At 41.3% G+C, this 24,080-nt stretch overlaps 2 protein-coding genes and 1 long non-coding RNA gene across 6 annotated transcripts in view; 1 reads left to right on the top strand and 2 right to left on the bottom strand.

Annotated features, from left to right (window-relative positions):
• The window catches only part of raver2 (ribonucleoprotein, PTB-binding 2), a 97,949-nt gene extending 93,412 nt beyond the window's left edge, over window positions 1–4,537 (bottom strand). The window contains exon 1 of the mRNA XM_086268203.1: window positions 3,051–4,537. Coding sequence (XP_086124329.1) covers window positions 3,051–3,323 — 273 coding nt within the window. The 5' untranslated portion in view covers window positions 3,324–4,537. The remainder of the gene's footprint in view (window positions 1–3,050) is intronic.
• Window positions 3,053–11,304, top strand: LOC147309559 (uncharacterized). 4 transcript variants are annotated; one of them, XR_015125595.1, is made up of 5 exons: window positions 3,053–8,499; window positions 8,920–8,983; window positions 9,344–9,494; window positions 9,866–9,951; window positions 10,554–11,304. It is a non-coding gene; the product is annotated as an uncharacterized LOC147309559 (long non-coding RNA). The 4 variants fall into 4 exon arrangements; XR_015125593.1 differs by having other exon boundaries at window positions 8,948–8,983; XR_015125594.1 differs by having other exon boundaries at window positions 8,210–8,246; window positions 8,368–8,983.
• Window positions 11,305–16,253: 4,949 nt separating this feature from the next.
• cachd1 (cache domain containing 1) overlaps window positions 16,254–24,080 on the bottom strand; it is a 106,937-nt gene continuing 99,110 nt past the window's right edge. Inside the window, exon 27 of the mRNA XM_086268200.1 lies at window positions 16,254–19,930. Coding sequence (XP_086124326.1) covers window positions 19,680–19,930 — 251 coding nt within the window. The 3' untranslated portion in view covers window positions 16,254–19,679. The remainder of the gene's footprint in view (window positions 19,931–24,080) is intronic.

Below are 24,080 nucleotides of genomic sequence, written 5' to 3' on the forward strand. Positions count from 1 at the left end.
GACTGAGATTACCGAAAAGCACCACTGAACGACACAGGAAATCATTCCTGCCTGTGGCCATCTCCCTGTACAACGCATCCACTTAACACACTGTTTGCTGCTACAACTACACATGTTTCTTTCCAAATATTTATTTATAAGTGACTTATGTATGTATGTATGTATATATATATGTATATATTGTACTATTCTTAGTTAGCGTATTGTCTGTCTTGTCTTAATGTTGGTTTAAAATGGAGCACTGTAACAAAAAATAATTTCCCCCAGGGATCAATAAAGTATTCTGATTCTGATTCTGATTCTGATATTAGGATACAATGTATACACTGGACGCTTAACCTGCTTAAATTAAAAAGTCTAGTTAGACTTGCACTCAAGGAAGGAGATGACTGAAACCTACAATCCTACAATAACTGCCTTTTTTCCCCTTTCCTTCTTTTTTTCTTTTTCTTAAAACACAGCACTTGCTGTGCTCTGAAACCAACAAACTTGTTAGATTATTTATACAGCAGTCGAGGCGCAACATTATTATCTGTCTCTCGGTCCGCTAAGTTAATATAAGACCAATTTTCATGCCCTTTTAGCTCTGGTATGTACCAACACCTCAGGGAAATATCTGGCTCTTTAGCTGCTCGCAGAGTGTCCGTCAGCTCGATCCTTGCTCAGTCTCTTTAGCGCTGAGCAGGTATTCTACAGTTGGTTTTTGGGGGGGTTGAACAGCTGCATAACAAGAGTGACTTTAAAAGGATTTAAAAAATGCAAAGCAGAAAAACACTGAATTGAAAACTGAACACAGCACCATAAAGCTGATGGGAGCTGGGGCTTTCTGTGACAATTCTCCCCAAGTTCATTACCGCAAACACACTGTACCCTTCCTCTGTTCCTCCCCTTTTCCCTTCCCCCACTTCTCCCCTAAAATGAGGACTGTCAACGGGGCCATATATCTGACACAGTCTACTGTGGACACACACATACATGCACATGCGGCCTGCGATCGAGTGTTCAGTAATGGGGCAGTGGGAATGAGGGGAATGGGGAGATGGAGACGGCTGGGTGCTGCTGGGCCTATCAGTCGGGTTATATAAGACTGTAATGAGGACTTTCCTTTGCCATAAATCTATAACCTCACTGAAGATAAAATACAGTAAACACCAGCACTTAGAGCATCACCGCATCTCTGCACAGGACCGAACGAGAACAGCTGCAGGATTTTATGTCTTGCGCACTAACAAGATGTCTCCGTTTCAGTGCTCGTGGGAGTCAGATTGTTTATTGACTGATTAGTCTTGATTAAGATGTTAATGAACTGCTTAATAAATTAAATCAGAAAATTAGGGGGAAGGGGGCTCCAGGTGGTGTCTTGAAATCGCATTTTAGCCCAACCAACTGTTGAACAGTGGAGTCCAAACAAATGAGAAAGATGAAGAAAGTTCACGTTTAAGGAGCTGACACAAGATTTATGTTGGATCGTTCTGACAATCACACCCAGAGGCTGCTCCACACAACGCCATACTCGCCATAATGGGGACAGTATTTATGAGTGCTGCGATGTCATTTGAAACACTTTTGTTTTTTCCCCTCTCCTATGCTGCTCATTTCTGAAGATCTAAAGGCCGAGCTCGCGTCAGTCCAACTACATCACCTTCACTTCCACCAGTGGAAACTCACACCGTGTCATGTCTCAGTAAGAGACACTCCTGCAGTGCTCCTTTAAATGGACAGATTTATGTGGCACATTCAAAAGCGCAGGACTTCACGCCCCAGCACATCACGCTCCATCTGACACGCCGACAATGTGGGGGGAAAAACCACACACACACATACACACACAGAGAGAGAGAGAGAGAGAGAGAGAGAGAGAGAGAGAGAGAGAGAGAGAGAGAACTTCCAATTTTGCTGCTTCACCTGATCCAAATGACCCTCCACCACCACTCCACTTCTCATTTCTCACACACACCATGCATTCTCACCCTTCCTCCCCCCTCTTCTTCCACGCTCACCGCGCAAACACCCGGCCGAGGTACTGGCACTCTTTGGCTGAGAGCCTCTCAAAGAATGTGCGGCGGTACAAGCCTGAAGGAATACACACCATCAGCGCCCTCAACACGCTGCCTCATAAAGGCTCGCGGGCTGACACAAGTGATGGATCACACTTAGCAGGAGAAATGAAAAAAAGAAAAGAAAACACTCTGTGGTCCTCGGTGAACATGCAAAATTGAAATGATGTGCTTTCTGTCTTTAGGAAATTGGGGGAAACTGTTTAGAACGGGCAAAGGTCAGAGATCAGGGATCCACACCTGTCGTGGCCACAGTAGAGTACAGTATTTGTACAATATTACAACAGTACAACTTGCTGTCGATTGCCAGTCTGCAGATCTGATGTTAAACTTTACGCAGCACAAAACAAAAACACGCAGAGCGCATAAAGCTAAAAGCAGAAAAGGCCGCATGCATTTCATGATTTAATCAGAGTGTCTGCAGACGACAGACTGCATTTTGCAGCGTCTCCTCCTGCTGAAAAACACCCCACTTTGCATCCTTCTGGCTACTTTCCCAGGAGCTCACCTGTTACACGAGTCTGACTGCACACAAGTCAAATTCAGGCACACCGTTTCACTTATAGCAGCAGCCAAATGATGCACTTCCAGCTACAGTGAGGTGAGACCCATGGGAAACGCAAGTCACACAGCAAAAAGAGGAACTTCGAAGTGACTCTGCCCGTGGATCCCCCCAATCAGAATCTGACATCATGTTGGAAAAAACATGCAGGAAAGATAAGTAAGCTACATACAATGATAAGTTTACCATGAGCTAGTCGGATACACTCGGAAAGTTCCCTGTAAAGTTTATATCTGATCAGGAGGTGATGTGGTCAAAGTCATGACCTGAGACCGCGATCACACTCGCGGGTGTCAGAACTAAGCAGTGAAATGAAGGTTAAAAGGCTTAAAGCAGGAGTCCGTGCGAGCGTGCGTAAAATGTTGGGGGGGGGGGGTGAGAGAAAAAGAGCTCCACCCTGTTATTTCTCCACCGTAAACTGACATGTATACCTGGTTGGTGGTGTCAGGCGGCAAGTTCTTAATGAGGATTTTCCTCCTGTTGCTCAGCTCCTTGCGAGTTTTGGCCAGCCTCCTCTCGATTTCCTCGGGCTCCAGGTCCGGCAGGTCACGGAGGCTAATCCCGGAGTCCGGGGGTTGCGCTGCCGTCGCCTCCTCGTCCTCGTGCTGCCGGCTCTCGGGGCTGTCCATCTCCGGGGAAAGTGCGCTATCCCGGGCTAGAGAAGAGTGAACGCTCGGCGGCTGGATGGATGAGGCTGCCGCCATCTTGGGAAAAGTGTGAGGAAAGCGAGAGAGAGAGAGAGAGCAGGTGGGAGGTGTGTGTGTGTGTGTCGGTGGAAGAGAGAAAGATTAAAAAAGAGAGAGAGAGAGAGAGAGAGAAGGAAAAGGACCGACAGCCAACAACACACAACAATACTGCCAAATTGCTCTGAACTATTTCTTTTAAATCTTCGCTTCTGTATTTGGCGTCAGTTTGTATTCTCCTGTTTCTACTCTGACCGATGATGAGCCGTGATAAAGAGCGGCAACACAGCAGAGCTACAAGGTTTAGATTAACGTTACATTAAACATAGCATTTGTTTAAAACGGGGCGTTTAAGAGTCGCTGTCATCTGATGAATGAAACTTGTATATGGGCACTTTGACGCACACATGGTTCCCAGCGTGTCGGGCTGCACTCCGGACTCCTGGCGACCCCAACTGTCTGTTAACTGCATAGGAGCCAATCATCATTGGTCAGTGCGGATTAGTGCGCTTTTGAATTGGCTTGCCAATGTCGTGTCGTGTGGCACCAACCTGATCCTCCAAACTGCATATGTTTCCGGATTTTTAGGAGGGAACTAAATTATTATTATTTTTATTATCGATCACATATCGAACCTGCAGAACGCTCTGTCGTCTTCACCCTGCACCAAAGTGCTGTATGTGCGCACATTTCTTATTTCGGTGCGGCGGCCCAATTACAGCATTTCTTCTTTTGGTGAAGAAGAGAATTGGAGAAGATCCGCCAGAGCTTTCCTGTTCCCCATGTGCATAATGTTACCATGAATGGCTGTGTGCCTTCCCTACTTTCTACCCAAGTGATCCAGTGAATGCCAGCCCAGCCTGCGCGCCTGCCTGCCCACCGTGGGTGGAAAGCTGCTCCTGGCAAACACAAGGGGAGCAGAGCTCCCTGCCGAGTCCTCACAATGCCCGTGTAGCTTCCGCAGGCAGAATGAGTCGCTGAAAGACACACACTGTATGCTCACACTCATAAATATGCACTTACATTCACGTAGGCACACAAACATGTCAACAAGCGCACAATCAACCCACTTAGAAAATGTTTAGAGCGCGCTTATTGCCGGGGCCCTCTGAAAGAGAGACGGAGAAATCAACCTCCGTGTTCTCTCTCTCTCGCCATCTGTGTGGAGCGTTTCTTGGCAGATCGAAGTCCAGACAATCACAGTTGTCGGTGGGTGAAAATGATCTCGCATTGCCAAGTGGCTGAAGCAGTGTAACCGGAAGGCAGCGAGTGTATGCAGGCTGTTTGTTGCTTAGATGCTTCAATCAGGCGTGAGCGCAGTCCACTCCAGAGTGGAAAGGCCAAACCAAAAAGAAGGGCAATTTGTGTAACTGCAAATAGAAGCAGTTTATAAGTCTGCATGCACTTCATGCATCAGCTCAACATTACTGCTGGGAGCTAAGAATCCAAGGCGCAAAGTCACACTGTGTCCTCCTGACAAATGCTCCTGAAGATGCAACCTGCTATGTATCAATGACGGAGTAGTTCACACACCAGACTGCCAGACTGTACTAAATATCTTAAAGGAATGCATGACAGTTATATCCTTTATTTAGCAGATACGAGGCTAAAGAGATCACCTTTTTTTAATAGAGACATAGCCAAGAGAGTGGCCCCAGACTACTGATCGTTTTAAATTCAGTTGTTAGTTCCATTCCTCATTGGACACTTATCATCTTAACATCGGATATCAGATACTTCAGCTCAAGTAGGCCTGCTACACAAGCTCAGTATCTAGCTATTTTATACCATCTCTGTGGTCTCTCATGACGTTACAGGTGCCCTTAACCCAAGTCACAAACTTATCATCATCATGCAGGAAATCAAGCTGAAGCAAATGCCCCTGAGAAGTCGTCCTACATGTAAACTGTGTTTTGATCCAACTGCAGCTCATACAATAGTCGGTACTGGCTGACAGATTGGGGGACATGAATCATTGAGCAGTAGTTCTGTGAAAAGACAGCAAGGACTCGCCTGTCACTTGCACAGGCTGATTTTAGAGACGCATGAATCACTCCACTAAGTGCTAAACAACGTTTTCCATGAGAGAACAATTAATTTGTTCTCTCTGTCCCCCTGGTGCATACACACACACGTGCCAGCACCATCGTTTTACACTTAGAGACACACACCGACACACTTAGACATTAACTTGTGTCGGCCTGTAACCTCCTCGCATGGTTACACAAACTCTGTAGCTATCTTTCAAAGCGTTTTACCTAGTCCCATAATAATAATGCGCTCTGCTACACAAACCAAGGGGGGAAAAGAGATGTTGGTTGCTCTACAATCTTAAAAAATATATAATAATAAAACACAAGAGCCCTGCTGGTGCTTCAGTGTGTCAGCCAGTGATTCACAGCCCCTTTTGGAGTGGGTGGCAGCAGAGAGGAGAAGGAGAGCGCAGGAAAACGTTTGCTGCTGCTCGCTGGGACTGAGAGTGTGAGGGCGTGGGTGGGTTGAGTGGCTGAACAGGCAAAGCAGGCACCTGGGACGAGCTCAGTAGGCGTGAGGATGGATGGGAGGCAATGAGAGGGATTGATGAGGAGGAGGAGGTATCAGGAGAGTGAGGGGTTAACCCCAAATGCTGAAGAGTGCAATGTGATTATGGATATGTCATCCTGTGCTCCTGTCAGTAATGCATGAGCTGATGCAAACAGCTGGCGTAACGCTCTCGTGAAGGATCAGGGATACAGTGTGGTGGCGTGGCTGCTTCCTCTGATGGCATAGGAGAGATTTAGGGACATGTGACCTACTAAAAACAGCTGACCTGAACACATGGAGGACAATATGCACAAGAGCTCCCTGCCCAATTCTTGTCCTAATTACAGTCATAAGCGTACCTCTTCATCATTACATGGGGAGAGTTGCTTTTATGTGGCAAGCAAGTGACTGAGTAATGAGAAAGTCTCATTTTGTTAGCATTTAAGTGCCCCTTGCTTTCTAACCAAGCATAAATGTGCATCTTTATCCCCCCAAAAGCTCCATTTAGATGCGATTTTACAAGCTTGCCTTAAAAGTTGTACCTTTGAGCGGGAGACTGTCATTAAATCCTTAAGATTTTAGTGCAGTGTTTATTTGTGTGTTTAAAAAAATCCATATGCTGAAGGGACTCCAAAGCATTTTAATTTGCTTGCTCGCGCGACTTGAGATGATCACACAGCAGAGATGTTTTCTTGGGGAAACTGGGACTCTGAACTGCACAAAAATATGCTGCAAGTGCATGTCTGCTGTACTAGTTGGCAGAGCGGAGACTGACTGAAATGACCCGAGGGTGCTTGGACACGAGCTCGGTGCTCTAATTCAGAGAGTTTCCCTGGCAGGGAGCAGCAGACAGCTCAGGAGAAAGCGGCACAGCAGAGGAGATACGGTGACAGTGGAAAAGAGATAAAGACAGCTCCATGTAGGAGTGGTGTGAATGAATGCAGACAAACTGATTAGGTTTGTGGGACATGGAGACAGGCAGGCAGACAAGAAATGAGGAGGAAGTGCCCACCTTCTTCAGCTCTCAGCACTGCTGAACTACATCCCTGCTTCCCCAGTGTGCACATCTCCATTTCCACCTCAAGGTTAAACAGCATACCTTGCTGTACTCTATAGCCTTCTCTTAAAATAGACAAAACTACACTACCATTAGATGTATCTGGATTTATGCACTGATTGCTCTTGAAACAGGCAAAGTAAATCTGACTGGACTAACAACACAGCATTGTACTGTTCATGTTTTTTTTTTAGTGTTTTCAGACAGTCCAGACATGAAAAAGTAAGTGAATTCACTTCATTCAGTTTTATTTATATAGCACCAAATCATAACAACTGTCAACTCAAGGAGGTTTATTATGTAGGCTAAAAATGTCTCAATATTAGAGGAAAAAACACAACAATCAGGTGACCCCCGATCAGTAAGCACTTGGCAACAGTAGGAAGGAAAAACCCCATTTTAACAGGAAGAAACCTGTGGCAGAACCAGGCTCAGGGAGGGGCGGCCATCTTTCACCATCAGCTGGGGGTGAGGGGAAGGAGACAGAACAAAAGACACACTGTGGAAGTGAGTGGAAGTTTTAAATTAATAAATATTAATTAAATGCAATAGTGTTATATAAAAAAAAGAAGTGAGTGAAAGAAATGTTTAGTGGATCGTCAATCTTTCAACCATTCTGATGTTGACTGACTTTGGTCTTCTGTATCAGTGTCTTGTATTTATCACCCACCCTTCCTAAGCTTCAGGTCGTGGACTACAGCTTTGGTATTCGTCTACAAAAAATCTTGATTAAATTCGGAATTCTTTGTTCCCTCAATGACCGGAAAGCTTTTAGGTCTTGATGTAGAAATGCAGCTCCAAACCATGATGCTCCCTCCACCATGCTTCACAGTTGGGATTAGGATTTGGTATTAATGCGGGCAGCCCTTATCGCTCTCATTTTCCTTTAAAGTGAGAAATTTCAATTTTGTCCCCACGTATAAACAGGTGTTTATTAAGCAATATTTTAGCTAGTTATTTTGCACGGCTTTTGCTGTTACTCCAGTGTTCTCTTATGTGCACGTTGAGCTCTCGGTGTAATATTTGCAGGATTTTCTCCGTAGTGAGAACAGAAAAAGTCCAGAATTTTCTCAATTTGTAGATATGTTGTTGGGATTAAAGCATGTTTCATACAATATATTTTTTTCATGAACAGCAGACTTTGTCTGAAATCAGTTTGTGTTCTTTTATTAATAGACAATCAAGAAAGCATTAACAGAGGTCTACAACTTCAAGGTCTCATTAGTTTACCCACAATGTGTTTGTCTAGGATTATTCTTTATTAATTTGGTGACTTTAACCAAAAGTATTTACTAGTGAAAGGAGCATACACACATAATTCCAGTTACACTGAAAAAAAGGGACTGGCCATCTCTTGGATTTATGTAAGCATCTTGCATGTATTTAACACAATTGCCTCATGTTTTAAAGTTAAATGTAACTATATAGTGTAAAAACTACATGATATGCAGAAAGGGTGTATTAAATTGTTCATATCATGTTCAGGTGAAGTAAGTCAATAAGATAGCAACGTTAAATCTCGTGAAACCACGCGTGATTTCATCTCGCGGGCTTTGGATCGTGGTTTAAAAAAGGCATCCATCTCAGTCAAGTCGAGCAGCCAACTCTACGTTTTTGGTATGTCTTGATTTTTTGAATTAATTTTTACCATATTTCAGCCAAATGTAGTTAAACGTCTAGAGTGTCGCCATGTAACATGCTAAAAAAGAGCCGTTAGCTTATTTGCTGTTTTATCTGTTGTCAAAGAATTGGCGCTTTTTCATTTGAATTTGTCTTTGGCACAAGAGCCGTAATATCACATTAAACCTAATTACGAGGCACTCATAACATAATTTGGTTTTCTGTGTGAATAGATTTGCCAACTGACTCTTCAGTTACATTGTGTATTTACTGCACCGTGGTGTTAGTGAGATTTTGGACATTGAACAGCTTTAGCTAATATCATCAGCGGCATTATGCTAGCTTACATCCCTACCCCTCCTGCCCTCACCTGCTGTCCTTTTCTTTTTGTTTTTGTTTTTTTTGCTGCACATTGAGAGACGACCTCTATTCTGCATTTCACCAGGAGTCAGCTGATGGATTGTGGGTTCAAGGTGTTATGGTAAGAAAGTATATTCTATTTTCGTTTCTGTAACTTAATTATAATAGGTTTTTTATAATTATTAGGTGCATGCATACTCACCCTATTAATACAACTGAGAAATCCAAAATCTGCCATAGGTTTATCTTATACCTGTATGTATTGCCAGAAAGGTGATTACTGGACTCGCATTAATGCACACTTGAACTGAAATGAGGTTGTAACTTGTGGGTTGTTGGGTTGCAAATCAGAAACAAACATCTTTGGATTTTTTTAATCCCATAAGATCTGGAAACACAGTTTTTATTCAACAAAACATTACTGATTATTAACCAAGCACAGTGCCTGCTGTTATTTCAAAATAATTTTATGTCATTTCAGATAAAATGCAGCATTCCAGTGCATCCCAACCATGCATACAGTCAAGGTTTCTGACGGAGCTGAGTTTCTCTCTGGCAGTCTGCTGAAAGTGTTTGCAAAGTGATCGGGGGAACAGGGCACAAAGCTAATGGATGTAGCTGCCATTATGACAGTAAGAACTTTAAAATTCTTTAACTACAAAGTGTATATGTATTGCATTAGGTCAGTAAAAGATTTTTATGCTACATCCATTGAAACCGTCAACTATTACCTGTGAGTACTGATTCCACTAAAAGGATGCCATAATTTTCGTCATGCATTTACTGGCCCACTGAGAAAAATTTATCTTTTTTAAAAAATAAATGTTCTGGAAACGATATATCCATAAAGTTGATGTCAAACAGGAACTTTTGATATTGCTTTGTAGATGCTGGTGTTGCATGTTGACTGGTTTAAAAAGTCAAGAGTTTTTGTCTGGGATCATTTTCTTCTGTGCTACTGAAAAGTTCACAAATCTCTGTTTTCTTTGTTATAATACTTTAGGATGACATTAATGCTCGGAGTCCCTCATCAAAGTGCTCCGCATCTGTGTGAAAGACAATTGCAACATCTTGGTGCAGGAGTTCATGGTGAGTGTTTTATGAGTAGATTGTGGCTTTGCAACATTTAAAAATGCATTTAGTTATCCACTTGATCCTCATTGGACTGGTTAGGACCAGTAGTCCTCTTTAATAATTTGAAGTTCACATGAGGCCTGGTAGTGAACTCGGCCGCCGGCCCTTGAGGCCCCACCCCCACCCCTGTATTAGGGGTCACATCAGTGTGAAAAAACTTTAAATTTGTCATTCTAGTGAACAAAGAAAAATCCCCCCAATATTTACATTAGCTTTTGTTTGAAAAAAAAAAAAAAAGACCAACTGACCAACAGCTAACCAAATTGTGGGGCTGAAAGTCTAAATTCTAACATCTTCTGAGTGACATAACCTGGATTTCTGATGGGCCGGTGTCTTTCTAACAAAAACTAATGTAAAGCATTTGAAATTATTATGTTTTTCACCCTCTCTTAGAAACTCTGTTAGACCATGAATGGCAGCATGGCAGGCCACTCTTTGGCTATAGCTATTTACTATGTTGCTTGCATTGGTTTAAATTACTCTAACATTAGAACTGGTAGATTCAAAAGAGATGAGTTTAAAAAGGAATCTTAAAGAAATGTTTTGTGTTTAACCAGGACTTGACTGAGGCCACTGCACAGATTGAGAAAACCACAATGAACATCTGTCTCCAGAGGATGCGGCAGGCAATGACTTTTCTGATGTTGTTCTTCAAGATCTGGATAACGTGACCTTTGCAGTAGCCATGCTGTTTGGACCTTTTTTATTCCTTCAACATGAGTTACCCATCACAACTCTGCTACACTTTTGAGGTGATTCAAAGGGTGGTAATGGAGTTGGATGCAACTCAGCTCTCAAGAAAAGCTCACAACTAAGACAAAACTGCTCCTGCAACGAAGCTCACTGTTATGCATGTGAGGTGACCAGCTCTAGGTGAGAGGACATTTAAATCTCACACTTGTTCTGCTGCATTTTTGAAGCTCAATTCCAGGAACGGATCGCAGGGTTCATTTTTATATACTCTGCAACTGCCATGAGGACGAGCCGTTTTTTTTGTTGTTTGTTTTTCCTTTTGCTCTGTACAAGTTCTGTTTGTCTGTTTGGCAGCATTTTTAAATTTGTCTTTGTATTTTTTCTTTCTTTTACTAGTGAAGAGATGTAGCGTGAACAGTTATACAGTCTAAATATCCCATATGGGTCGTGTGAAATGGTATTTTCAATTTCATTCAGTTGAAGTAAAGAACGTTGAATATTTCTAAGTGTGCTGTTTTGAACCAAGATGTCACAGTATGATCAGTGCTGTAATTTTTGACAGTCACTGTATCAATGTTATTTTTGCGTCTCTTGAATAAAGGTTTTGACCTGCAAGTGCTAATTTCTTTAGTTATTGGGGTAAAATGGGTAATGTTAATAGGAAGGTGTTTGCCAATTCAGTAACCTAATTTAATGTTAATGGAAACTAACATTACCTCAAATTGTTTAGTTATAATTTTTGTTTAACTGAATCTTGACGTTAGAGGCCTTAAATAGAATGTTTTGATTTGTTCTTTCCCAACATTTTTCAAAAGAAACAGTCTAATTTCTTTACTGTGATTGATTCCAGAGAACACGGAAGAACTGACATTATTTAACTGTTGATTTATATAGATTCAGTGGAGGAGTAATGTCAGTTTAATTCTTTACCTACTGTCAATGCAGTGAAATTAGACATTTTGTTTTGAAAGGTTACTGGTGGATGCCAGCAACCATCTTGGAAGAGAACAATACAATCTGTTATAAGGCCTCCATTTGAAAATTGTGTATTTGATACTAGAATATAATAGCAAAATGTAATTTGAAGATAACATGTAGTATTTAAGTGACCAAGTAGTATTGGGTAAAAGTTATTGAATCGTGTTGGGATAACGTGAGAAAATTGTGAAGGATTAAAATATTCCAAGAGCTCAAATTACTTCATCAAAACATGTTTAAGTCACATTTTATCAACACAAATTGCACAGGTTTATTGAACATGAATAAATTGTGTTAATTTAACTCAATTGTTTAAGTTGCTGCCGAAGCAAAACATCTGTGTGCAACAAATGTCCACCATTGAATTAAGTAAATCCAACAACATATTTTTTTCAGTGTACATCTACTTACAGTTGCCCAATAATGCAGAGCAAATTTATTAAGAGTGCATATTTTATATTTTAATGTAAAACAAAATCAGTGGTAAACAATGGTGGGTAAAGGAAAGTGGAAATTATTTTGTAAGCAGAAAAGACAGAAAATAAGTTCAAGGACCAATGAGTTGTGATGTGTTGGACATAAATGTTGACTAGTGCTTAAAGCCTTGATTTCTTCATACCGCTCTCCCACTAACCAACCAAAGCAGCTTCGTGTTACATTGTTTTGTTCGAACTCTGTTGCCTCTCCATCTGGGGCTACTTCCCAGATCCCCTGGCAGAAACCACCATATGTATAGAAAGGCCACATAAATAACTGATAGGACCTTCCAGGCAGTACCGCTGTTCTTCTTCCTACAGCCTGTGGCTTGACCTATGACCAGAAGCTTAAAACATATTGAAAAAAAAAAAGCCACAATCTGCTTTTTCCTCCGCAGGAGCTAAGTCACCACTTTACTTTGCAACGATCGATTTCTTAATGTGGGGGTCAAGAACTGAAATAAATTAGAGCCGAGGTTCACCAGGATATCAAGAAAATCTTTCGATGGAGCTATATGTGCTGTACCTCTGGATTTGTGAGTGTAAAGGATGATACATTTACTAACTAGGTGATGTTTCGAGAATGTACACAGATTTTCGTTGTTTTATTGTGAGAAATAATTGCCATCTGCAGAGCTATGCAGAACAAATGAATCGATTTTTATTCATTATTTAGACTTCCAACTGGGTGGAGGCTGGCTTTCATCCACCTCCGTCCATGTTGAGCAGTCTCTCCAACTACTGGGCTAGACAACAATGCCAGTTCAGACAGTGCTACGTGTCATTAAAACAGGGCTCTCCAAACAAGGGCAAAAAGCCTCTGAAGAGCAGCTTTTTTGGAGTGCCGGTGTCCTAAATGTGCACGCGTGAACCGGAGAGAATAGCACAGGATGAAAAAGCATCAGACAATATTAGCCTGCTGTCAGAGAGTGTGAATGCTGAGCCAGGTATTGAGACAACGCAGACACACACTCACAAACACACACAAAATCCCCTACATATAATCTCCCTGGCTTACTGAGTGCAGGGTGGTTTGTGGATGACCTGTTCCATGACCTTCTACAGTAAAAAGAAATGGTCCCAGTGGTAATTGAAAAACACAATTAGCACCATTTAGTTCTAAATATCAAAGCTGGGAATTTTTTCTAAGTGCAGCTTTTGTGTTTTGCACTAATTATACTAACTTCTTGCCTTTTAACTGCAAATCAGTTGTCTTTCTTTGCCTTGACAACAATTCTGATGGCAAAAGAACCAAACGGGACAGGCAAAAAAAACAGAAAAACAAAAAAAAACTGCAAATCAGTTTCATTTTATTTTATCTAATCTGTTTTAATACTTGGTTATGGACGTCATTGCTTCGTCTCAGGCTGTGCTTATAGATTCATTTCATTGACATTTATCTAAGTAATACTGAACAGCAAACTCCCTTTAGGCCAGATTATGTCATAGCCCTTGATGACTTTGACTCTACAGACTTCACAGTAGCTTCAGTGACGTTATTTCTGACTTCTGTTGTTATTTGGCCTTAGTTGCACCGACAGTCTAGTTAATGTGTTTTATCTTTATTGTAAAAGTGATTTGTATCTTAGTGAAACTACCTGATTAAATGCAATTTAATCAGCTTGGGAGGATTGTGCAATATCGGATTATTACATATGAAAGTGTGTCCTTCACAATTTTATTTGACTGCTTGTTTTTTATATTTCATGCTTGACAAAACATGTATTGTGACGTGTTCAGTGTTTTTTTTAGAGCTCTAATAGACTACAACTGTACGGCACCTCTTATTACAAGCTAAAGTCTCTACAATATAAGAAGGAAAAGCCTAACAATCAAAAGATCTCCTCACTTGGCGACAGTGGGGAGGAAGAACACTCCAGCAGAAGCAGGCTCAGGGAAGGGCCTGACTCCAAGATTACTTACGATCTAACTGGATACCAGGTAATGTCATCCAGAAGCATTTCTGGTTAGATGCCATGTTTCTAGGATTTTTAGGGCCAAACAGTAATCTCACTCATTTCTTTGTACTGACTAGGTTCTGTATTTAAATATCAAGTGTCTCGTGTTCAGTGCACTGTAATTGTTCAATGACAAAGTAAGACCTGACATCTTTGCTTCATACATTGTTTTCCAGCACCTCTACTCTATGACCACATACACTTCAGCTCAGCATGACTAGCTCTAATCAGTAAGTCAGGGAGAAATTAGCTTCCTCTCCTCATGGCAACATGCAATGTTAGCCATGCAGGAATGGCTTCATCAGTTTAGAGTCAGGGTAAAATGGCTAAACGGTTAGTTTTATGACCAGACCCTTTAAAATCTAAAAGCACAGGTTTACTTAGAAATGACAATAACGACACTTTCATTACAGTTTCCTAAACGATGTCAGCAATTTGTCCCAAAAACTAGGCCACCGAAATCAAATAGAGCCCGTGCTTTTTAATGGTGTCATACACGTCAGAATACCTGCTAAGACAACACTTCTGCACAGCTTTCTGGCTTCACTTCATGACTTCACCAAACAGTGATGACACAGCAGGTGTTTAAGCAGCTGCTAAATCACTTTCCTTCAGGACCTCAAAAGACTGCACTGTTCTCCCATTCACCATTAGCAACAAAAAAAAAAAGAAAAAGCACTAACCCAAGAACAATGATGAGGCAAGTTAAAAGGAGTAAGTATCCAAGCGCTGATTGAAACTGCACCTCCAAGTGAATCCACCATCTTTCTTCCTGTGAATGCCAGCCAGTTGTTTCCTAATAACTTTTATTTGATAGTGCAGTATTGAAGGGTGGATAGGAGGGAGTGGAGAGAGACTTGGAGAGGACATGCCGCTAAGGAACACAGGTTGTTAATGTATATGGTCACCTTCTCAGGGAGTTTCGCAGTGAGGTAAACTGGCGCCCCACTGACTCCTTTTTTGTGTATGTAGGAAATGTTTTTTTGTGTACTTTGTTTATTGTATGTGAGATCTACAGCAATGACCGCTTCTATAATATTTTCCCAGGGGTAGGGAAGATTTCTTAAAGTTGACGTTTGGACTTATTTACTCTGCTTTGTTTCCTCTGTCAATGAGCATTGTAAATAATTTGTCTTTAATTGGAAATATGTGTTGTGATACTGAGGCATGAAGTGCAGGCAGAGTGCCTTTTCCAGGGAACTCCATCAGTTTATTTTCCACTCATCAAAGTCTGTCCCGAGTGGAGAGCTCCTGAGTGAAAGTGCTAAAGGCTACAGTACAAACTCCATCCTCCCATGCCCAGCTTTACAGCAGCAGTGCAACATCTACAACATACAGTACAGCACTTTGTTAACCAGGCTTGCCAGAAATAGGTGATAACTTAATTAGCACTCCACTATATCGTACACTACCTCATGTTATCAAATGCACTTGATTAATTGACCATAAGTGTGAGCAGAAGTTTGCAGTTTTATCTATTATCAACTGTTGAGCACGGTAGTGGTGTTGATTTTGGCTCATTGGCAATCACAGAACGTGCAAATTTGAGACATTTAAGCAAACTATTTACTCATATAAAGAATTCTAGACTGAAATGTGAGCTAACCTGACATCTAAAGCTCGTCTGAAACTGGGTCATGCAACAGGACAATGATACCAAACACAGCAGCAAATCTACAGCGACACGGTTAGAAAAGAAAAGAATCAAGATGTTGCAATGGCCCCGTCAAAGCCTGGACCTCAGTCTGATATAAAGGCGATGGCAGGAGCTGTGTGTAAACTCATTTCAAACTGGGCCATGTGAGAGACTCATAAAATGATTTACTTTCAAGCTGCTGCTGCTAAATGTTGCTGTACAAGCTATTGAATTATGCTTAGTTTTTCACAGCACTGCATGCTAGTAGTGTTTTTGTAGCTGTACAAAGAGCTGCATGAAATCTAATAAAACGACACAAGTTTGACTGAATGTGGATCTGTGTGCGACAGATGTGCCGCCATTCTCTTTTTTCTGACGAGAAATATCAATCTCATCTTTTCCCCCTTTCTTTTGAACCTCCAGCGAGCAGTGCAGCAGCAGCAGATGCAGTTTCACTCTATTCGCCCATTGAAGAGCATCATAAACACTGAGCAGGAATCAGAATGCCACAAAGTGTAGGTGTAAAATGGACTTTATCACATTCACATTGCAATAAATCTCAATTTGATAACTTTATATGATACATGAGGTGGGGGGGGTGACATACACATGTTCCTTCAGTACATTATTTGCATTTTAGAGTGTTCTGTATATATACTTGTTTACAACAGCTGCTAAATACTGATTAAAACTCTCCTGGAAAATAAGCTTTTAATGGTGCACTCACTTTTCAGGAACCCCCCCCCGTTTAAAAGAAAATACTGTTGAGACTGCATTTGTTCTAATAACTGAATTAACGTACCGTAGAGTGGTTTATTTATTTTGGGGGGTGGGGGGGGGGAGGACAATTTGGAATATCAGTCAGTGTTTGTGATCTGAATTCCTTGCAGGTGGGTAAATCCGGCGTCATTACGAGCTGGCAAACGTCTCCTGTGATCCCGGTCATGAGCGGGAACCCTAAACACGAACACGCACCGAGACAAAACGGGCACACGGTAATGTGTCAACTCTGTCAGAGCCGTCGAATTATTTAGCACTTGTGCAGATGAAAGTGTAATGGGCTCACACTGAATGTGCAAATGTAAATATTCTCCTCAAGTGTCAAATGCGCCAAAACGACTGTAAATGAATACGGGCGAAAGTCTTAAGTAGCGCGGCGTAAACTCTAACCCACTACAAGGCAGCTGGATCGGTCATTAGTGAGTGACAAGCTGTGTAGTACTGCTGTGACGAACCTACACGAGCGCACGAGAGAGAAGTTTTCTTTAGCATTTCCAAGACACAAAACACGATAAAACTTTTAAAAACTAGAAGTCTTTTAAACATAAAAAGTGTGTATTAATATCACCAAGTACTGACTTCCATCCAATATGGACCTAAAGAAAAATAAATCTCCCAAAAGAACCCAAACAAAACACATCCGAGGCATCCAAAAAAAATAAAAATGAGACACCATAAACAGAACATATCAACCCAAATATCTGAGCATCATTTGAAGCATACATCATGTCTTAACAACATAAAACGATGGAGTGTACAGGTTATTAATAGCTATTTGTGACTCCGTATTTACACTTCATAGTGAATCTCTGAAGAACAATAAACATTTCGGCACCTGAAAAGGCGGAAGGGAAAAAAACAAGACACGGATGCCGCACTGACGTGATTCGATCAGCTGAACAAACCCACAAAAGCACAGATCGGGTCATGTGACTCTTCATCTCAATAAAAATAAGTGGATTTCTTGATCAATCATTTTCACCTATAATTCTCTAATACTATGTTGAAAAATAATGCATTCAATGAAAATGCTCCTGGTGGATAGTCATCCTTTCATCACACACACACACACACACACACACACACACACACACACACACACACACACACACACACACACACACACACACTCTGTAAAAAATACATTTTTGAGTGGTTAACCACAGAGGAGCCAACTGATGGGGTGTAACCTCTGTAAAACAGCAGCAGCATCTCCTTTTCCCTCTTTGACGAGGAGACTTCCATCTTGGTTATCTTGGGTGGAAATTTAATTCCGTTTTGTATAAAAATCCGCACAACCCTAACAGACACACACCCAGAGCATTAGCTTAGCCTCAAAAGTGAAAGGTTGTGATAAAACAAGAAGCACTCTGTACTGGTTTTTCTTATTCAGGCAGACAGAGTGGACAGCACTCATTCTCTGTGAGGGTCTCTGCTAATCCTCACACACCAAATTCCCAGCAGTGATGAAAGCCAGGGATTGTCTATTCTTCTGTTTTTCTTTTGGTTATGGTTTCTTTTTTATGCGCTGGTGTCGTCCTCGCCCAGTCCCCAGGAGGCTCAAAAAAAGGGCAGCGAATACAGAAGTTCTACCTCTCGAAAACATGACGAGATCACAAAGAGGATGTTTTCCAGCAAGTCTGAACAGGAGCAGATCTCCCTACTGGGAGGCCGCTTTAAGGTACGCCAGAACAAGATGGTGCAATTCAACACAACAGCCCTGCTTTAACACTGATCTTTAAAAAGCTGTAAATATTGGTGATGCTTTCATAAAGAAAATACTTTCATCATAAAAGGTAAGGCTCTAGAGTAAGAAGTGTTTTCCTACTTGTGTACATGAGGGGGGAAATGTCACCTTTGACCTCAGCATGGAGAAACAGAATCAAATGAACAGTGAAATGAAGTGTCATAAAAGTCGAATTTACAGCAGGACTGTTGTGCCTGGACCAGTGTACCTCATGGACTGACCGCTGAGTGCACTTAGAAATGGGGATCCAAAGGAGATTATTCAATTATGCTCCTGCTGAAAGAAAGTAAACAGAACATTTAAAAGAAAATGCAAACGAGCTGCACTGGAATCCCTCGGTCTGGTAAAAAAAGAAATGAGAATAATCCCTGTTATAGTACTGATATTCTTAAAATTCAAAAATAAATTCACAGATATTTTAAGAAAGGAAAAAAAAAACAAAAAAAAAAACAGAAAAATAATGAGTCCCAAAAATTAATGCACTGGTTGCAGGAAGTGGGCCGGTGTGTCTGATGCACCCCGACTGCTGTCATATTTGCGCTGCTTTCCTCTCTTGAAAATCTACCTTTAATAAATAGTAGAAAAATAATATTTTCCTCTTTAAAGTGTTTCTTCTTGCGTTTCTGTGAATATTGAAGCCTTTTCTTCCTACTTTGAAGTTCACAAACATTCATGGAAAAGTCCAGATATCGTGCCACACTGCTGTGTGTCAGACCAGCAGCCACTGCTTTGGATAAAGGCAGCTGCTGCTGGTCTGAGAAAACAAAGAAAAAAAGAATAAAACAAACTCCAGAGCTTCTTCATGGAGAGTAAAGTTGAAATAGAGGCTGTTTTAGAATCTCACTAGATCCAGTTCACTTTTCAAAAATGCAGTATTTTCACTCCCCTTCAGAGATGTCCCACAGTTTCCATAAATGTTCCAACCTGTGTGGAGTTCGGGATTTAGCCCTGTTTTAAAAAGGGGTCCGACATGAGTGCTTGTACTGTAAAAATCCACTGGTCCTGGAGAATAATAACAATCTTTGACCTGACCCCAAGAAGGCTTTTAGCTTCCAGTTGTGTCCCGTCCTCAGTGAAAGCCAAAAAATGGGCTCATGCAGCTTTTCTGTTTGCGTCTGAAGGCTGTTACGTGCTCTTAATCTCGAGTCCTTCAGAAAAATAACAGGAAGTCCCACTTGGTTACATCCACTGGCCCAAGTGCGGCCGCGTACACGTGTCCGCTTTTAAATGTGGTTAAATGAAAGAGGGCTCAAGACTGAGATGATGGCACAATGAGATCTTGAAGCGTCACTAAGTCTACCTGTGGCGTCTCCCTCCAACTGTGTGTGCTCTCTACTTACACACCACTGTCTTTTTTTATGTTTAATAAAAAACAAAAACAAAACAAAAGAACAGTTCCGGTCCTTTCAGGAGGATCAGCACTCTGCGTCCACGCTGTGCACCGTCACCGCTGCTTGCAGGTGATGCGTATGGGTGTGCAGCGGGTGGTGGTGCGCGTGCGAGTGCCGGTAGGGGTGGAACTTGTGGCTGAGCAATGCCGCCGTCTGCGGGGGAGTGTCCAGGTCCAGGTCGTCATCGTGGTTGCCAACGTCAACGCCGGCCGAAAGCGGGTCGTTGTTTCCAGGCGGATTCTCGCTGTCCTCCTGCGGGCTCATGGTGCTGTAGCCTGGACACAAAAAGAAGTGCAGAGGATGGAGTTATTTCACAATCCTTTCCCTCAAAACTACTGGGCAATTTTAAAATCTTAAGCAAAAAATTCTTAAATATATGTTTCAAAGTTTGAAACTAAATGAAGAAGGCAGCGTGGCAAAGCAAAACTAAACAGTCCCTGCACATGTGGACCTGTCGGTAATGACGCCTGCGCTCCGCTTTAATAGAAATGGGAAGGCACCATAAAATGTAACAACTCAGCTAACTAATGACGCTCTCCGATCGTGAATATTCAGCACAGAAACGTTCCCGTGAGCACACGGCAGCTCATAATGTTTCTGAGTGCAGTACAAGCTATTTGACGGCACTATTTGGTGGCATTTGATGGCACATTAACAAGTAAACATTCCCCAGGGACTTTTTTTTTTTACTCCTTATGTTTTCAGCTCAGTTTGAAATAATAACAATTTTAAAAAAAAACATGCATATTTATGATCTCATTCTTACACATCTCGCACACACGTTTAGCCTGAGGAGGCAGAAAAATGGGCCGACATGGCTCCTGGTGCACAATGCTAACTGAACTTAGTAACAGGGAAGTGCAGTCACTGAGAAACCATATGAGAAGTACATGACAGGCCGAAATGCACCGACTCCAGAGGTCACTTGTTGACTGCTTTAAGCTACCATATACTGTAGCTTTGGGTTTATTCATAAAGGGTCGTCACAGCAGGCAGCTCTTCATGTTTGATTGGGCAGATTGTTTAGACCAGTTGCCCCAAAGATGATTTGCGTCTCCTCCCTGGGATCAAACCGGGGACCTTTTGGTTGTTAGGTCAATGTGTAATGATTCTCACAGATTGTGGACTGCAATTATTTGCATCCTGCCCAGCAAAGCTTCTACTTTGGGCAATTTCTATAAAATAAATTCTCTTTAGTAATTATTTCTGATTTTTCACCTAAATGGAAACGTTAGATTATAAATGGGATCTGCACCACCACCCTGAAGCCCATAAAAAAGCATCTAAAAACACAGTGTGTGACTAAAAATGCTTTTTTAGAGTCTATGTGAAAATAAATCCACATTCCTTAGTCCTTTATCTCCATCTTTTTCAGCTTCTGAAAAGACACCAGCCGTGCTGCTCTGTGGAACACCAATCTGTTATTACTGTTTGAGTAAATAACCCTGTAAGCCTGAGAGCCTCTATGATTATATTTATAGAAAAATCACTGTCATTTTGGATGATGAAACATTAAACCTCCAGAGACACGCGAACGCATCTGTGGCACGCGGGCTGCAGGCAGTGGGGTTAGAAGTATGTGTGTTTACGGGTCTGGCCCTGCGTTAAATTTATGTCAGAATAACCATTTTCTATCTGAAAAACATCTGACACTTGAACATCTAAACCATCAGAGAGCGATCAGTTTTGCAGGGCTGCTGGGTTCATATTTTCCAGCAGCAATCCAGCTTAATATTTGCTATACCAAAGCCCAGGTCCAAGCCTACAATTACTGCTGCTCACAACAGTAATGGTAACCTACTGATGCTAAAAAGCCCTTCACTCAAAACAATAAACCAGTCATGTTAGAACTCTACTAATGCAGTTTTAAAAAGTTTTTTTCATAATTTAATGTAAACGTTCATATCTTCTTATCATTACATCATTATCATTACAAATAAAGTGAAATATTTCAAGCTGTCTTTTGTTTAATGATTTTGGATTATAGCTCATGAAAACCAGATATCCTGAAATAACACCTGTTATCATTACTATTATAATTATTATATCTTCTTTAAAACAAATTTCAGCATCAATCCAGTGTGGCATTAAGGTGATGTTTCTCATCTTCCTCTTAACAATAACCAACAACTGGTTCAGGTAAGGGAATGACTTGTATGTAAGTTTATTTATACTGTTCTTTTCCTGATCCTCCAAAGATTAGCTGGCCTAAGACAACAGACAAAGAAGTTCCAGACATGGAAGGTGCCAACTTTGTCACAATTTTTCCCAGTTTTCCCAAAAGCAATAACCCAGTGCTTCAGGTAAATCTACCACCAACTGTGCACTGCTGACCATTTACAGCTGCACCAGGTAGAGGATATCAAATCCTACTTAATGTCATGAGATGAAGGGAGGCCGAGCTAAACTACCATGTTATTATGCCTTGAAGATAGAACTGCAATTTTTCCTCTAACAACTTTAAACAGGTGAAAAACTTGGCAAACCTGTTTGCTTTCTTGGTGAGAATTAGACAAACACATTGATACCACTCTCATATGGATGTTAAGAATAAAGCTCTAATAACCAATTAGCTTAGCGTCAATATAGAGTAAAGCAACTAGCCTTCGTGTCGTCCAAAGTTTATAAAAAATAAAAATAAAAAATCCATTATGGCTGTCCTTTTTTGGTCACTGCTTCTTATAAAGCTAGTTGCAAAAATAAAATCAGATTTGTCTTATGGGGAGTTTGGTGCCAGACTTCTGTATGCAGTGATTAGCTAACTTAAGCTAAGCTACTAGCTGCTAGCTATATAATCAAAAGTTAAATTTTAGATCTTAGCTAGAAAGCAAATTCAAAATTTCAAACTATTACAAAACAATACTTTTTAATAGTTTAATCCTTACTTAAAATGCTCTATTATTATTATTAATAGTAATGTTAAGTGAAGTGTCTGACCTGTACCAACATTTTAAAACTCATGCCCTTCCCTCTTTCAGTGACCAGGTAAACATGTACTTTTAAACACTGTTCAAAATCATATTTAGTCGTAATTCATTAGTAATTAAGCTTTTTTGTCTTATAATTTATAGGTAGATTATACATAAATATCAATGTAAACAGCCGACAATTATATACGCGATACCTAATACAGGATGGGGCCACTGCCATTCTGTCTTTTCTTAAAGGTTAAACATTCCTATTCTAGTTCTAAAGGTTTGTTGGGTTACATAGCATTCAAATGTTTGAAGTACAAACAGACTGAAAATTGCCAGGTGTGTGGATTAAACTTGGAGATTATATGGCTATATGCAGCACACGTTCCTTAATGGCTGGTTTGAACTGTTGCCTGGAAGCTTATCCTTAAAGCGGACCACACAGCAAACAGAGTTTGTGCGTCATTCAGCAGATTTAATGGTCTGTTTTTGGTGATCTGTATATAGGCTTGTGTGCAAGTCTGAGTGACTGAATAATGGTGGGAAGGAACCTTTGACTGATGAGAGACAAGCAGCAACTTTGAAGCTAATAATGCTTGTGTATGTGTAAAGTTATATTCGCTAATGGACTAACACCCACTCTTTCCATTATTTCTTACTCATCTTCCTCTCTCTTCCTGTCCTCTTGCCCTTGCTTTTTACTTATTTCATCATTTTTGCATCTCCCCATCTCCCCACTTGTTCTCCATGTTTCATTTTACAAACCCTCCCCATCTTCAGCTGCACAAAATATTAAGACTGCTTGTGGTATTAGCCAGTTTACATCATTGCATTACACTCTAATCTTTACGGCAAGAGTATGATAATCAAATGTTGTATCAAATAAATACATCTAATCCTTGAAAAACTGCACGAAAGAGAGGTGGAAGTAGAGAAAAAGAACCACATTCCACTGTTCCTACAATCAATACTGTATGCAGCACACAGCAGACAAGCTCGTTCTGTTACATTTTAGCCCACTCTCCTCTCTTCATATTCATCCCTCTTCTCTCTGGCATCATCAGTTATGCAACATCTAACCGAGACACTCACTGCCAGGAAGTGGAGTGATGCTACATGTAGGTGGTAAGTGCCCATGTGGGTGAAACTGTCCATCCACATTGAGCGTCAGACTTGCGAGTTCTACAAACGTTAACAGTGAACATGAGCAGCTCTTCCAGAGCTAAAGATAAGAGAAAACACGGTTCAGAACTGTGATATAACAAAAAGAACAAGCCAGGAGATGCTCCAAAGCGCAGGAACTGAGAGCTAACTGCAGATCTGTTATGACACCCATCCATCCATCTTCATCCGCTTTGTCCGGGGCCGGGTCGCGGGGGCAGCAGCCTAAGCAAAGAGGCCCAGACCTCCCTCTCCCCAGCCACCTCCTCCAGCTTATCCGGGGGAATACCAAGGCGTTCCCAGGCCAGCCGAGAGATATAATCTCTCCAGCGTGTCCTGGGTCTGCCCC

Source organism: Aulonocara sp. 'chitande type north' Nkhata Bay, linkage group LG17 (genome assembly GCF_057382095.1).
Source record: "Aulonocara sp. 'chitande type north' Nkhata Bay isolate Kocher_YH1m ecotype deep benthic linkage group LG17, A_spYH_male_GT1.1, whole genome shotgun sequence".
In the NCBI taxonomy this organism is placed as follows: domain Eukaryota; kingdom Metazoa; phylum Chordata; class Actinopteri; order Cichliformes; family Cichlidae; genus Aulonocara; species Aulonocara sp. 'chitande type north' Nkhata Bay.